The sequence below is a fragment of the Xyrauchen texanus genome, chromosome 22 (genome assembly GCF_025860055.1).
Source record: "Xyrauchen texanus isolate HMW12.3.18 chromosome 22, RBS_HiC_50CHRs, whole genome shotgun sequence".
In the NCBI taxonomy this organism is placed as follows: Eukaryota; Metazoa; Chordata; class Actinopteri; order Cypriniformes; family Catostomidae; genus Xyrauchen; species Xyrauchen texanus.
The window spans coordinates 5,843,080-5,857,588 of record NC_068297.1 but is presented as its reverse complement, the minus strand read 5'-3'; the positions used below and the strand labels follow the sequence as shown (position 1 = coordinate 5,857,588).

The following is a 14,509-nucleotide window of genomic DNA, read 5'->3' as shown; positions in this document are numbered from 1 at the left end:
TGTAGCTTTCTACAATATGAAATGTTTATTATAGAATAATGCCTGCTGGTTCGCTTACTATTTTATAAAATAGTGGTCAGTCTACATTAGGTAGTAAACTAGTATTCTATTCCAAATGTAAACTTTATCTCATTTTAAACACAATGTCTGAATGCTACAACATGCCTCTTTTACTGTTAAGTCAGGAACATGGCTTGATTTGAACTCTGAGTTGGTAAAGGGAAATGTTTTAAGGACAGAAACATTAGAGTAGACTGACATTTGTTAGAAATGTTTGTTCTCTTTTATGGAGGGTGACACAACACAAACTATTCTTAAAATGGATGTAATGTGACACCAAAACCACTTCCTTGTGAACATGCACAATTTTCAATGTTTCAAAAACTAATTTCATTTACATATTTGAAGAACTTGCTCTGGTTTAACCAGGGCTGATGATATAGAAATATACAGATACAGAAATATATCTAAGCAAATGGGCCCTGGCTTCTGCTCTGCATTGTTGCATCTTCCACAAGTCACCCTGAGTGCCAATTGTTACCTACCTCCTGTGCCTATGATAATATATACAGCTTTAACGATGTCTATCGTGACTCAATTATAATGTATACCTGCATTTTTTTATACAAGTGGTACATTAGAGTGCTTGTCTGTTGAAAATCTATTTTCGAAAGGAGATAAAGATGTCCCACCCTGCCTGATCAGAGTGAGTGCACTTAAACACTCACCAGCTGATACATGAAATATGTCTCAGGGATTTCAGTAGCCTGGATAGCCTATGATCCTCAACACTTGAGTTGTAAACAGTTTTGCTGGTGTGATGAGAATGTTTGTCCTGGATTAGATCTGAGCCTGTAACATACAAAACCAAATACTGGTGCATTGGAAGATCTGAAGAATCTTAAGGTTGAACAGTAGCGAATGTGATTTAATTAGTGTAATCATACAAATGTGAGTTTAAATGAATGGAAAATAAGGATTTTCTCATGTTGTAGTATTTGAATGGAAATTCTTATTGTGCTGTATATGATGGAATTGACAGATTTGATGAACTGCTTGTCTGTTTTTCTTCTTATTTTCTTTGGCCATGTGTGGTCTGTCAACGCCTGTTTTGAAGGACAAAAAAATCTTGTTTCTGATTGACTTTTGGTTATGTATGTAATAAAATATTACATTCCTTTTATTGATCTCATGCATATTTCTGTTTATTTCATGGAATATGAATCTAATTGTATTCATGCTCACTCAGAGCATTTAAAATAAGTTGTTCAGAGCATTTATCAGTCTAATTGATAAGCTTGTAAGGAATTTATGAATAATTAGCATTTATTTTATTGCTAGGCCAATATTTCGTAAGATGTCTTCATATCTTAAAGATTTTTTGTAATGATTATTTTAATCTTTGATATTAATAGTTTCCTTCAAAATATCAATGTTATTTTCAGAGTCATTTATTCAAATATTTTGGAGACAACTGACAGCTTAATGATGATTTGAATACAGTTTAAATGAATATTAAATTCTAGCACAATTATGAAATTGATACAATACGACATGTTTATACCTGGAGTGGAATTCTAGATTATACGACCTGAACATATGACCCATGCAAATCAAGTAAAAAACAAAACAAATAAAAAGCTTTGGGCTGTTATTATTAATTAATTAATTTATTATTATTATCATCATTATTAGTATTATTATCCATTTATAAGTCATATAGATGAAGAAAAACAGGAAAGATGTGTGTTTGTGAAACATTTTCATTTATATATTAATCAACTTACCTCTTAAAACATTTGCATTATTTTCAACTTTATATTTATATATGCTGTTTTGGCATATTAGTTAATTATTATTAATACATTTAGTATAAATTATTATTAAACTAATAATACTGTATATATTGTCTTAACCTATATTGTATATATGTTAATTTTCTAATTATATTATTCACATGCTGAGCAATTAAAACAACTCCCAAAACACTGTTCATCATATTCCTTAATTTTCCTTACTAATATTATTTCCTCAAACGAGACTTTTATTTTGACTGGTGATTCCGTCAGCGGAAGTTAGAACAGAGTGAATCTGATTGGTCGATCTGGTGTCCAATCAGGGAACTCGTTGATCGCAGGTGAAAGAGAGGGAGAGCCGATGCACTGCGAAGTTAGCGGCTGTTAATGCTGGACATTTACTCACATTTATAGTTCTTCATCTTCAATTAACATGAGCTCCATCGGGACTGGGGTTAGTCGGTTTATTAATACAGCATATATTATAGCCATTAAATGAGCTTTGATCCTAAATGAGTGATTTAAATGAGGAATATGTTCATATCTGTATCATTCTGAAGCTAATCGGCTAATGTTAGTGTGCAGGATCTGTATTCGTGTGTTTTATTCTACACAAACAGATTTAAAGTTGATAAAGATCGCATGTTGTTAATAAGGTGACGTTTCTTTTATTTATATGGTTTAACTGGGTGTTTTCAGCAGTATTATGCCTCTGCTGAGTCACTGCTGGCTAACAATGCATGATAGCAGTTCAAATGAAAAGTCACCGTGTTGAGCTAAAGTGAAAGTAAATGTGATGAGCATTAAAGCTGCTGTATATTTCATCATCAGTATAGATAAATATATGCCAGTGGTCCCACATCACTGCTTTTTTTGAAGCACTGATTGAAAGACGGTGAAGTGATTTGTACGATTGTGTGTAAGTTTTAATAAGTTATTTAATTAGTCAATTAGAATAGAATATTTTGTCTGTTATAAATTATATTTACATTCTCACCGTAATTATTTAACGTTCTTCAACTACATTCAGAATAATTCTTTTATGAAAGCAGATGCTGGACAATAGCAAAAGTTTTTAATTCTGTATTAGTGTTATATTATCATAACCTCTGGTAGTGTTATTACTTACAGTGTGTTACTGGGTAAATGCACTTAATAGCAAAACCTAGACACCATGTATGCAATGTATTTATTTATATTGAATAAGGCAAAGAAAAATCGTTGACATCACTTTTGTCTTCTACCCACCCAGTATGATTTATCCGCCTCCACCTTCTCGCCTGATGGAAGGGTATTTCAGGTTGAATATGCCATTAAGGCAGTAGAAAACAGCAGGTGAGTAAAAAAACATATATATATATATATATATATACACACAGTACTGTGCAAAAGTTTTAGGCACTTAAGATGTTTGACAAAAGCATTTATCTTAAGATGGTTATGTATATCTTCAGCTTTAGTGTGTCAATAGGAAAAATATATTTTAGACTCACAAACATTACTTTTGTAAATCAAGGAGCCCTGTAACAGATGTCATGGCCCCCACAAAGCATTGTGTCATTCTGATATTACATAATGAGACAGAAGCAATTGAGACAGCCTAAATAAATAAAAGAACTGTAGCAAATACTCCAAGAAGCTTGGAACATCCTCTCTGCCAACATCCAAGAAAAACTGTGTCATGGTGTACCTAGGAGAATTGCTGTTTTAAAGACAAAGGTGGTCACACTTAATATTGATTTAGCTTTTTTCTGTTTATTGGACTTTGTATGATGAATTTGTATGAATTTAAGTGATAAATTAAAACTCTCTATGGCATTATTTTTTAAGACATCCTCTCTATGTAACAGTTTTCACAAGTGCCTAAAATTAATGTGTGTGTATATATATATATATATATATATATATATATATATACTACAATGTAAAGTCGTGAGTGTACAGCTTGTATAACAGTGTAAATTTGCTGTCCCCTCTAAATAACTCAGCACACAGCCATTAATTTCTAAACCGCTGGCAACAAAAGTGAGTACACCCCTAAGTGAAAATGTCCAAATTGAGCCCAGTTAGCCATTTTCCCTCCCCGGTGTCATGTGACTCGTTAGTGTTACAAGTTCTCAGGTGTGAACGGGGAGCAGGTGTGTTAAATTTGGAATCATCGCTCTCACACTCCCTTATACTGGTCACTGGAAGTTCAACATGGCACCTCATGGCAAAGAACTCTCTGAGGATCTGAAAAAAAGGCTATAAGAAGATTGCCAAGACCCTGACACTGAGCTGCAGCATGGTGGCCAAGACCATGGTCGACCAAAGAAGTTGAGTGCACGTGCTCAGCGTCATATCCAGAGGTTGTCTTTGGGAAATAGAAAGTATGAGTGCTGCCAGCATTGCTGCAGAGGTTGAAGGGGTGGGGACTCAGCCTGTCAGTGCTAAGACTATATGCCGCACACTGCATCAAATTGGTCTGCATGACTGTCATCCCAGAAGGAAGCCTTTTCTAAAGATGATGCACAAGAAAGCCCGCAAACAGTTTGCTGAAGACAAGCAGATTAAGGACATGGATTATTGGAACCATGTCCTGTGGTCTGATGAGACCAAGATAAACTTATTTGGTTCAGATGGTGTCAAACGTGTGTGGCGGAAACCAGGTGAGGAGTACAAAGACAAGTGTGTCTTGCATACAGTCAAGCATGGTGGTGGGAGTGTCATAGTCTGGGGCTGCATGAGTGCTGCCGGCACTGGGAAGCTACAGTTCATTGAGGGAACCATCAATGCCAACATGTACTGTGACTTACTGAAGCGGAGCATGATCCCCTCCCTTTGGAGACTGGGCCGTAGGGTAGTATTCCAGCTTGATAATGACCCCAAACACACCTCCAAGATGACCACTGCCTTGCTAAAGAAGCTGAGGGTGAAGGTGATGGACTGGCCAAGCATGTCTCCAGACCTAAACCCTATTGAGCATCTGTGGGGCATTCTCAAACTGAAGGTGGAGGAGCACAAGGTCTCTAACATCCACCAGTATGTTGTCATGGAGGACTCCAGTGGCAACCTGTGAAGCTCTGGTGAACTCCATGCCCAAGAGGGTTAAAGCAGTGGAAAATAATAGTGGCCACAAAAAATACTTTGGGCCCAATTTGGACATTTTCACTTAGGGGTGTACTCACTTTGGTTGCCAGCGGTTTAGACATTAATGCCTGTGTGTTGAGTTATTTTGAAGGGACAGCAAATTTATACTGTTATACAAGCTGTACACTCACTACTTCACATTGTAGCAAAACGTCATTTCTTCAGTTTTGTCACATGAAAAGGTATAATCAAATATAAAAAAGTTTCACAAAGTTTTCTGCTTCAGTTGTTGTGGTGTTGATTCACATTGTTTCTAGATTATTGTGCAGAGTGATCAGTTGCATTTTAAATAATTGCAAAAAGCTTCATTGTCCAAAATATGAACTTTTATCACACACAAAACAAATTTCACAGTTTTTTAGTCCTGGCACAAAATTACCTGCTAACATAATTTCACTAATCATATCAGCTGCACCTGGGAAAGTGTGAACGAGCACTAGTCAGGTGAAATCACTCTCTGGTTGGATTATAAGAGCAGACTGATTGCTATAAAAGGAGGGAAGAAGTGCTTCCAATCATTGTGTTTTTGTTCGCAATGGTTACCTCTAAAGAAAGACATGCAGCCATCATTGCTTTGCGTCAAAATTGCCTCACATGAAAGGAAATTGCTGCAAAGAACATTGCACCTGAAAGAACCATTTACCGGATCATCAAAAACTTCAAGGAGAGAGAGAGGTTCAACTGCAGTGAAGAAGGCTTCAGGATGTCCCAGAGTGTCCAGCAAGCACCAGGACCGTCTCCTCCTGAGGAGTCAGCTATGAAAACGTGTCACCACCAGTGCAGAGCTTGCTCAATATTGGCAGCAGGTTGGTGTGAGTGCATCTGCACGCACAGTGAGGCAAAGACTTTTGGACAATGGCCTGGTGTCAAGAAGGGCAGCAAAGAAGCCACTTCTCTCCTAGAAAAACATCAAGGACAGACTGAAATTCTGCAGGAAATACAAGGATTGGACAGCAGAAGACTGGTGCAAAGTATTTTTTCTGATGAAGCCCCTTCCGACTGTTTGACACATCTGGAAAATCGATAGTCCGGTGAAGAAAAGGTGAACGCTGCCATGAGTCTTGTGTCGTGCCAAAAGTGAAGCATCCTGAGACCATCCATGTGTGGGGTTACTTTTCATCCAAGGGAGTGGGCTCTCTCACAATTCTGCCCAAAATCACTGCCATGAATAAAGAATGGTATCAAAATGTCCTGCAAGAGCAACTTCTCCCAACGACACAGGAGCAATTTGGTGATGATCCGTGCATTTTCCAGCATGATGGAGCACCATGTCACAAGGCAAGAGTGACAATGAAGTGGCTCGGAGATCATTACATTGAAATTTTGGGTCCGTGGCCATGCGACTCCCTGGATCTTAATCCCATAGAGAACCTGTGGTCAATCCTCAAAAGCCCACAAATCGTGATCAACTCCGAGCACTAATAAGACAAGAATGGATAGCCATCAGTCAGGATTTGGCCCAGAAGTTGATATACATCCATATCTACAAATACTGAAGCAGCAAACTTTGTAAAACACAATTTATGTCATTGCCAATACTTTTGGCCACGGCTGTACATTAGGCCTGTAAATCAAATTAATCTCACAGGTTTCTGTAATTCATCATGATTAATCATGGTACATAAAAACAAACATTAAAATATAATCATAAATATATTAACTTTATAATTTTTTTTAAGAAATTGGATGGTCATCATTTATTTTAGTTATTTAAATGTGTACATGTTAAAATGTTCAGTTTTTTGTGGATAGAGTTAGAGACATTTTTACAGGTATAAATCCTTGATACTTGCACAACAGGAAAAACAATAGTGAAGTTTCAGAAAGTGGAAAAAAAACAGATATTGCATTAATTGCATTATTTTTTTAAACTGTTCTTTAAATTGCATCATGTGTTAAACAGTCAAATATTAATAGCAGAAATTAACTTAAACATTTTACCAGTGCTTTAAACATGTTTTGCTGTTGTTCATAAAGTACAGCAATTGGAATCCGCTGCAAAGATGGAGTCGTGTTTGGTGTGGAGAAGTTGGTGCTGTCTAAATTGTATGAAGAGGGATCCAATAAGCGCATCTTCAATATTGATCGACATGTTGGAATGGTGAGAACATTGTTAAAGATGTCTCTAATTAGTAATCCTAGATTACTAATCCAAACAGATTCGGATTGTGCTTCTAGCTGTAAACATTTTGTATTGTTATTAGGTAGTGCCTAAGTTTGTTTTTATGTTCCTTGTGAAAGTTTGGAACATTTAAATTGGGTAAAATTATCAAAACAACAAAATCTTTATCACCCATCAGAATTGTTCATTTTCAGGAACTCTTGAATCACATGTAGGCAGTAAAACTAAATGAAAGAAAACTACTAGTGCAAAAATTAAAGAAACATTTTCTTACATTTATAAGTCTATATGCAATATGCATAAATAATACCCTTCTACCTTCTAGGCCGTGGCTGGTCTTCTAGCAGATGCTCGGTCGCTCTCAGATGTGGCCAGAGAAGAAGCATCAAACTTTCGCTCAAATTATGGCCATGACATCCCTCTAAAGGTGAGAGAGAAAGAGAGCTCCTATTCTACCCTTGCTGTGTCCAAATAAAGTAATTATAATACTAGTAGCCAGAATACATGTTACTTAAGTAGTGTTATAAAGATTGAAGAATAAGCACCCTGCTGCATCATGCAGTTATATGTAAACGACAACTGCCGTAATACCAAATTAGTAATTTGGATTACAGTTATTTTATTGTATTATTTGATAAGTAGTTAATTCTTATTTCCACTAGTGTACAGTATACTCTTGAAATGCCTTGGGAATTTTTGGGAAAATGAAACCTATTGAGATTAATGTATGCTTTTAAGTGTCCCTTTTATTACCTAGCAGCAGGTCCTATTAAATATGAAATAAACATTGGTCATGTTCATTATGGTCAGGAAGTTCAGCTGTAAAGGAATTTACACACTATGACTTGGAAAGATACACCGATCAGCCACAATATTAAAACCACCTAACTAATATTGTGTAGGTCACCCTCGTGCCGCCAAAACAGCACCAGTGTAGTGTGTGAAAATCCCAGGAGATCAGCAGTTACAGAAATACTCAAAGCCCGTCTGGCACCAACAATCCTGCCAGATCACTGAGATTAAATGTTTTCCTCATTCTGATGGTTGATGTGATGTGAACAATTAACCTGTATCTGCATGATTTTATGCACTGCACTGCTGACACACGATTGGCTGATTAGATAATCGCATGGATGTTTGTTGGTGCCAGATGGGCTGGTTTGAGTATTTCTGTAACCGCTGCTCTCCTGGGATTTTTACACTCAACAGTCTCTAGGGTTACTCAGAATGGTGCCAAAAACAAAAAAACATCCAGTGAGCGGCGGTTCTGCGGATAGAAAGACCTTGTTGATGAGAGAGGTAAACTGAGAATGGCCAGACTGGTTCAAGCTGACAGAAAGGCTACGGTATCTCAAATAACCGCTCTGTACAATTGTAGTGAGCAGAATAGCATCTCATAATGCACAACATGTCGAACCTTCAGGTGGATGGGCTACAACAGCAGAAGACCACTTCGGGCACTTTATTAGGTGTTCCTAATAAAGTGCTCGGTGAGTGTATATAAATGGTAAAACAGAATGCATTTTCCATTTATCAAGACTGAAATGACATCTCTCTTATGATCCAAACAGCACCTTGCAGACAGAGTGGCTATGTATGTCCATGCATACACGTTATACAGCGCTGTGAGGCCTTTTGGATGCAGGTAGGTTTTCTGTAAAGTTAAATTTCTTGGTGTTATAACTAAGCTTGACTTGACTTTAATTCTCAGTATGAGAACTTGAGACATGCAGAACAAGTCCTTGTCAGTCAAACAGCAGTGGTTTATTTATTTACTTGTCTCTTGCAGTTTCATTCTTGGGTCTTACGATGAAGATGACGGTCCTCAGCTCTACATGGTCGACCCCTCTGGGATTTCATATGTAAGAAATGTTCCTATATCAGTGCAACCTGACAAAAAGTTCTGCAAATCATACATCATGTTGGATAAGGCAACAATGAAATAATATGATCATTGGATAGTCTCCTATTCTGTGATTATTAACTAGACTTTATCAACAGTATCCTCCATTGTCTTTACTGGTAAATAGAAAGATTATAGCTTGAACATACATTAATATTTGATGTCTGTTTCTAAGGGTTACTGGGGCTGTGCTATTGGGAAAGCCAAGCAAGCTGCTAAGACAGAAATCGAGAAACTACAGGTATGTGTTGTACACCTAGTGACTTTCAACAATAATTATCCATAACGGAGTTAAATTATTGTATTCCTTCTAGACAGAGGCGTGCAATTAATGCATATTTTCAGTCTTTTACAATTGCAAATTGTTAAAGGGACAGTTCACCCTAAATTAAAATTCAGATATCATTTATTTAGCCTCATGTTGTTCCAAACCTGTATGACTGTCTTTCTTCCATGGAACACAAAAAGTGAATTTTGACAGAATGACAGCCACAGTCACCATTCACTTTTATTATTTGGAAAAAAAATGAATGGGGCATTCTACCTAACATTTCCTTTAGTGTTCCATGCTAAAAAATATTACAAGTTTGGAACAACATAAGAGACTATTTTCTTTTTTGTATTTATAAAATCTTTAGGGGTTGCAGTCCAGAACAATGGTCTGGATAGCTTTGAAAACTATAAATGTATTTCAGTGAATTAAAGGAATATTCCCAGTTCAATACAAGTTAAACTCAATCGAGGGCATTTGTAGCGTAATATTGATTACCACAAAATAAATTTAGACTCGTTCCTCCTTTTCTTAAAAGAGAGCAAAAATCGAGGTTACAGTGAGGCACGTACAATGGAAGTGAATGGGGGAGGGGGGGGGCATTGTTTTTTGGTGTTCAAATACTCACTATTTCAAAAGTATAGCCACTTAAACAATATGCTTGTTAACATGATTTAATGTGATAAAATTGCTTACTAACCTTTTCTGTGTAAAGTTATAGCCAATTTTACAACTTTGTTACCATGACGATGTAATGTCAATAAACTCTATAACCTTAAAAGGACTGTAAAAATTACGATATAAACAACTTTACAGATCAAATAATACACAAGTTTTAACAGTCCAATTAATGTAAGTACATTTATAAACTTATAAGCTTCACATTAATGGTTTGAAACCTTCCAAAAATTGGCCACATTCACTTCCGTTGTAAGTGATTCACTGTGACTTTGATTTTTGCTTTTTTTAAAGAACAGGACGGACGAGTCTAAATTAATTTTTGTGGTAATCAATATTATGCCAGAAATGCTGATGATTGAGCTTAACTTGTATTGAACCAGGAATATACCTTTTAAATACGACTTGTTTCTTGCAGATGAAAGATATGACTTGCAGAGAACTGGTGAAGGAGGTGGCAAAAATGTGAGTGCATTTTATTTAGATCTCAGAATAGCAACGACAGCCTACACAAGAGGGCAGCAAAGTGACATGTAAAAAATGCTGGAGCCACATGGCTAAACAACCAGTCAAACTTCTATTATTGAGTGTTGTGTACTGGCAGTTTTTTCTTAATGTCATACATGTCAGCACATTTTGTTGAGTTTGCAGTAGTGTACTAATGGAACACACAGCAATGCGTACCTAATTAAACATTTGACATCTCTACAATTTGATCATTGTATTATTTTTCTTCTCAGTATCTATATCGTTCATGATGAGGTGAAAGACAAAGCTTTCAAGCTGGAGCTCAGCTGGGTTGGAGAAGGTAATGACAGCCTTTTATAGTCCAATGCCAACATACATTTTTTTTTCTCTCTTCTAAATCTTGGGGTAGATTATTGTTTGGGAATGCTCCCATGTGGAATTTCTGGGGCAATATATGATAATTCACAGCTCATTGTGGCGGATATGATAACCGCCAATTTGATTTTATTAACGTTTTAACATTTTAAACTAGAGCTGCCTGTCAATTAATTCAAAACTACTCATTGAAAGTATTGTACTTTAGAAGCTTTGAATCTGGTCTGCTCCTAACTGCTGCTATTTAAGATTTTACAAAGTTGTACGATATTACAGATGTATGCAGACTTGAAAGAGAAATAAATAACATTGCACTAGCATAAACTGTATATGTAATCCTGATGAATCATGAAATTTAGATGGTGAATAACAAACTTTAATCTATCATCAGTAAATGTAGTTTTCAACAGCTCTCCTGAAAAAGCCCATATAATTGTATTCTTGTTGAATGTATATTCATTTTATTTCCTTGTATTGATATGTTTTTTGAATGCAAAATAGAATATTCATGTAGCCTAATGTTGGCTCATTTTAACCGCTGACATCATATTATTCAACATGTAACACTTAAAGGGATAGTTTGCCCACAAATACAAATTCTCTCATCATTTACTCACCTTCATGCCATCCCAGATGTACATGACTTACTTTCTTCTGCTGAACACAAACAAAGATTTTTAGAAGAATATTTCAGCTCTGTAGGTCCATACATTGTACATGAATGGTGACCAAAACATTGAAACTCCAAAAAGCACAAAAAAGTAATCTATACGATTCCAGTGGTTAAATCTATATCTTCAGAAGCGATATGATAGGAGTGAAAAACAGATAATTATTTAGGTATTTTCTTACTATACATTTCCACTTTCGAGCAGTCGTCCTATGCATGTTCACTAGAGGATCAAGTTCTGTTTTTTTTTTTGCAAATTGTATTCTTTGTGTATTTTGCCAATACTTGAAAGATAAAAAGGGAGGGATAAAGGAAAATGCATAAAGAATGTAAGAAATGCACGTGGCTCTGATGTTTTCCTTGTTGTACCTGTTGTGTGCATTTAGCTGTTGAGAAGCTAGTTAGCCGACTACGTCGATGTGCTACTATGACTTCAACTGGAAAAAGTCTACGTCACTTCCTCAGCTGACGTCCATTCTTCGGTCATGTATACTTGGACAGAAAAAAAGATTTACACTTGGACAGAGAGATGAAGACTCTAGCTTGACTATGCAAAAAAACTGCGGAAGCTCAATTATAACTGCCCATGTAAAAGTACTCCACGTCTTCTGAAGCGATCCAATCGATTTTGGGTGAGAACAGATCAAAATATAAATTATTTTTCACTATACATCTTTAGTCTCTTTGGCAATCATGATTTCATGCTCGATTACACTTCCTAGTGCTTGATGCGTGCTAGAGGAAGTGTAATCAAGCTTGAAGTCATGATCTCCACGGAGACTGTAGATGTCAAGATTTATAGTGAGTTACATTTTGATCTGTTCTCACCCAAAAATGATTGGATTGCTTCAGAAGATGTAGATTAGTTTTATCCTGCCTTTTATTTACTTTTTGGAGCTTAACAATTTGGTCACCATTCACTTGGATTGTATGGACCTTCAAAGCTGAAATACTCTTCTAATTATCTTCATTTGTGTTCTGTGAAAGAAATTCATATGAGTTTAAGATGACATAAGGGTGAGTAAATAATGAGCGGACGAGAGATGGATGAACTGTTTCTTTAATATATATATTAGTTTTCAATGGATGTATGTAGGGTGTAATATAGAAATCATGGTTTTTACATAAACATTTATTTTATTCCCCTCTTGATTAGTCACAAAAGGAAGGCATGAGCTTGTCCCTAAAGACATCAAAGAGGAAGCTGAGAAATATGCTAAAGTGAGTAACTTTTCTTCTGGTAAGTGCTATAACAGAACCGCTCTTCAACGTTGCCTTACTCATGTTTCTGTTCCTACAGGAATCCCTGGAAGAGGAGGATGATTCTGATGAAGACAACATGTAAACATCTTCCTCACTCCCTGTGTACCATGTTTCACGCGTCCTGGCAACTTTCGGCTCTACTTCACACAGATAAAATACGTTTTTTAATGCTTTGTAATGGACTAATGTTGTCCTACATTTTCCTTTTTGTGGGTTTCAAACTTCAAAATAAATACGATTTATAAAATTGAACGAAGTTCTGATTCATACTCCCAAATTATCATAATTACATTAATTAGCTGGGCAGCAAGGTTGTGTACCGAATCCACCTTGTTTCTAAGAAAATCTGTGTGCATCACTAAACTGTTTATGCATGTCTTGTTTATTATTAATGCATGATGTATATTATTAGGATGGCCACCAGGCAATGAATATACTCTGTATTTGGGTGTAGTAGATAAACAGTATTTCAGCAATAAACTGCAAGGACTTGAACCTTTAAATAAGGGTTAGCTTAGTTGTGCCAGTCACTAATGTAAGGAACCACAAAGCAACTGTTTATTAATGCAAAACCTGATGGCATAATATTCTGACATCGTGTAACCCAGGTTTACATGCATTTTATGGTATTTCAAAACGTGCTACATTGGTGTTGAAGGAATAGTTCCTTCAAAAATGTACATTTTCATCATGCACTCACCATTGAAGTGTGAGTAGTCAGTTTTGATAATGTGAAATTATATAGCATTGTGATGCATACACAATTATTGTGGTACCTGTGGTATTGTTTTTTTGTCAAAGGACTAAGGTTTAAGAACGGTCAGCTAAAATCACATTTATAGGTAATTAATTGTATGGATGGATAAATGTATATATCTACTTACTCCTGATACACTAAGTACGCAGTTCACAATATATTGCAGTGCACAGACATGGGTAAATTTTGCACAATTATAGATTATTTTTTGATGTTCTGTACTTATTAAATTACACACAACTGAACAACCATAAACACCAGCAACAGTTGAATATGCTTGTCCAGTAAGTTGCTGGTGTGTTATCAAAGTCAGGCGTCGTACTTCTTAACATCAGTGACACTGAAACGTAAAACACGGATCAAAAATAAAGTTGCCATTTTTTATGCAGAATAGCAATGCTTTTAATGTAATTTTCAGTCTAATGCAATTTTAAAAACACATTTCAATAACAATACATTGATACCATGCAGAGTCCACTGAATAAGCATCTATTATGGTGAGCTATCACACGCGCTATTTAAAGAGATTACTATGACACGCCTTCGTTCTGTTCCGGTCATGTAAACAACAAATACGTGACGTCAAACCCTTGCCTCCCCAACGCCATTACCGTTGCTTTCTTTTCTACAATATCGTAAACTATGTATTTGAAAAACAATGGCGATACAAATACCATATATAGCATCTTTACGCTACAACATTGATTAAGTTTCAGAATCTGACTAGAAAAGCAGACAACATACAGTCACGGGGCTCACCGCGAATTCTCACGGGATCCGAGTCCAGAATGCGAAAATAACTACGTTAGGTACAAAATGGCGAACTTTAAGTTCACTGCGACATGCGCAGACTGAGTGGAGGCTTTCTCTCTGAAATGATCTCATCCGTTCCCATGAAAAATCACAGCCAATGGACTCAGCAGGCGGGACGCTTTAGAGTCCCTTCAACCAATCAGAACTGCGGAGTCCATAGCGTATGAAACGTGCAGCCAATCGGATACCAGCATGGATTTGTTATATTTGCAAAGAGTGGGAATCAAAGAACACCAATGAGAAGGTGCCATTTGCAGCGCCGCT

General features: G+C 36.4%; 1 protein-coding gene across 1 annotated transcript; it reads left to right on the top strand.

Annotated features, from left to right (window-relative positions):
* Nucleotides 1–2,119: 2,119 nt before the first annotated feature.
* psma3 (proteasome 20S subunit alpha 3) lies at nt 2,120–13,366 on the top strand. The gene is made up of 11 exons (XM_052153348.1): nt 2,120–2,250; nt 3,049–3,131; nt 6,903–7,026; nt 7,373–7,474; nt 8,619–8,692; nt 8,837–8,909; nt 9,126–9,191; nt 10,318–10,364; nt 10,640–10,707; nt 12,569–12,633; nt 12,713–13,366. Exons 1-11 carry the CDS (start codon nt 2,230–2,232, stop codon nt 12,755–12,757), a joined length of 768 nt encoding a protein of 255 aa, XP_052009308.1. The 5' UTR covers nt 2,120–2,229; the 3' UTR covers nt 12,758–13,366.
* Nucleotides 13,367–14,509: the final 1,143 nt, after the last annotated feature.

Bases quoted from the DNA above. Each gene is read 5' to 3' on its own strand.
- psma3 (XM_052153348.1), top strand. From the start codon at position 2,230: ATGAGCTCCATCGGGACTGGG. The intron at 10,708-12,568 runs GTAATGACAGCC...CCTCTTGATTAG, and splicing joins GCTCAGCTGGGTTGGAGAAG to TCACAAAAGGAAGGCATGAG. The intron at 12,634-12,712 runs GTGAGTAACTTT...CTGTTCCTACAG, and splicing joins AAGCTGAGAAATATGCTAAA to GAATCCCTGGAAGAGGAGGA.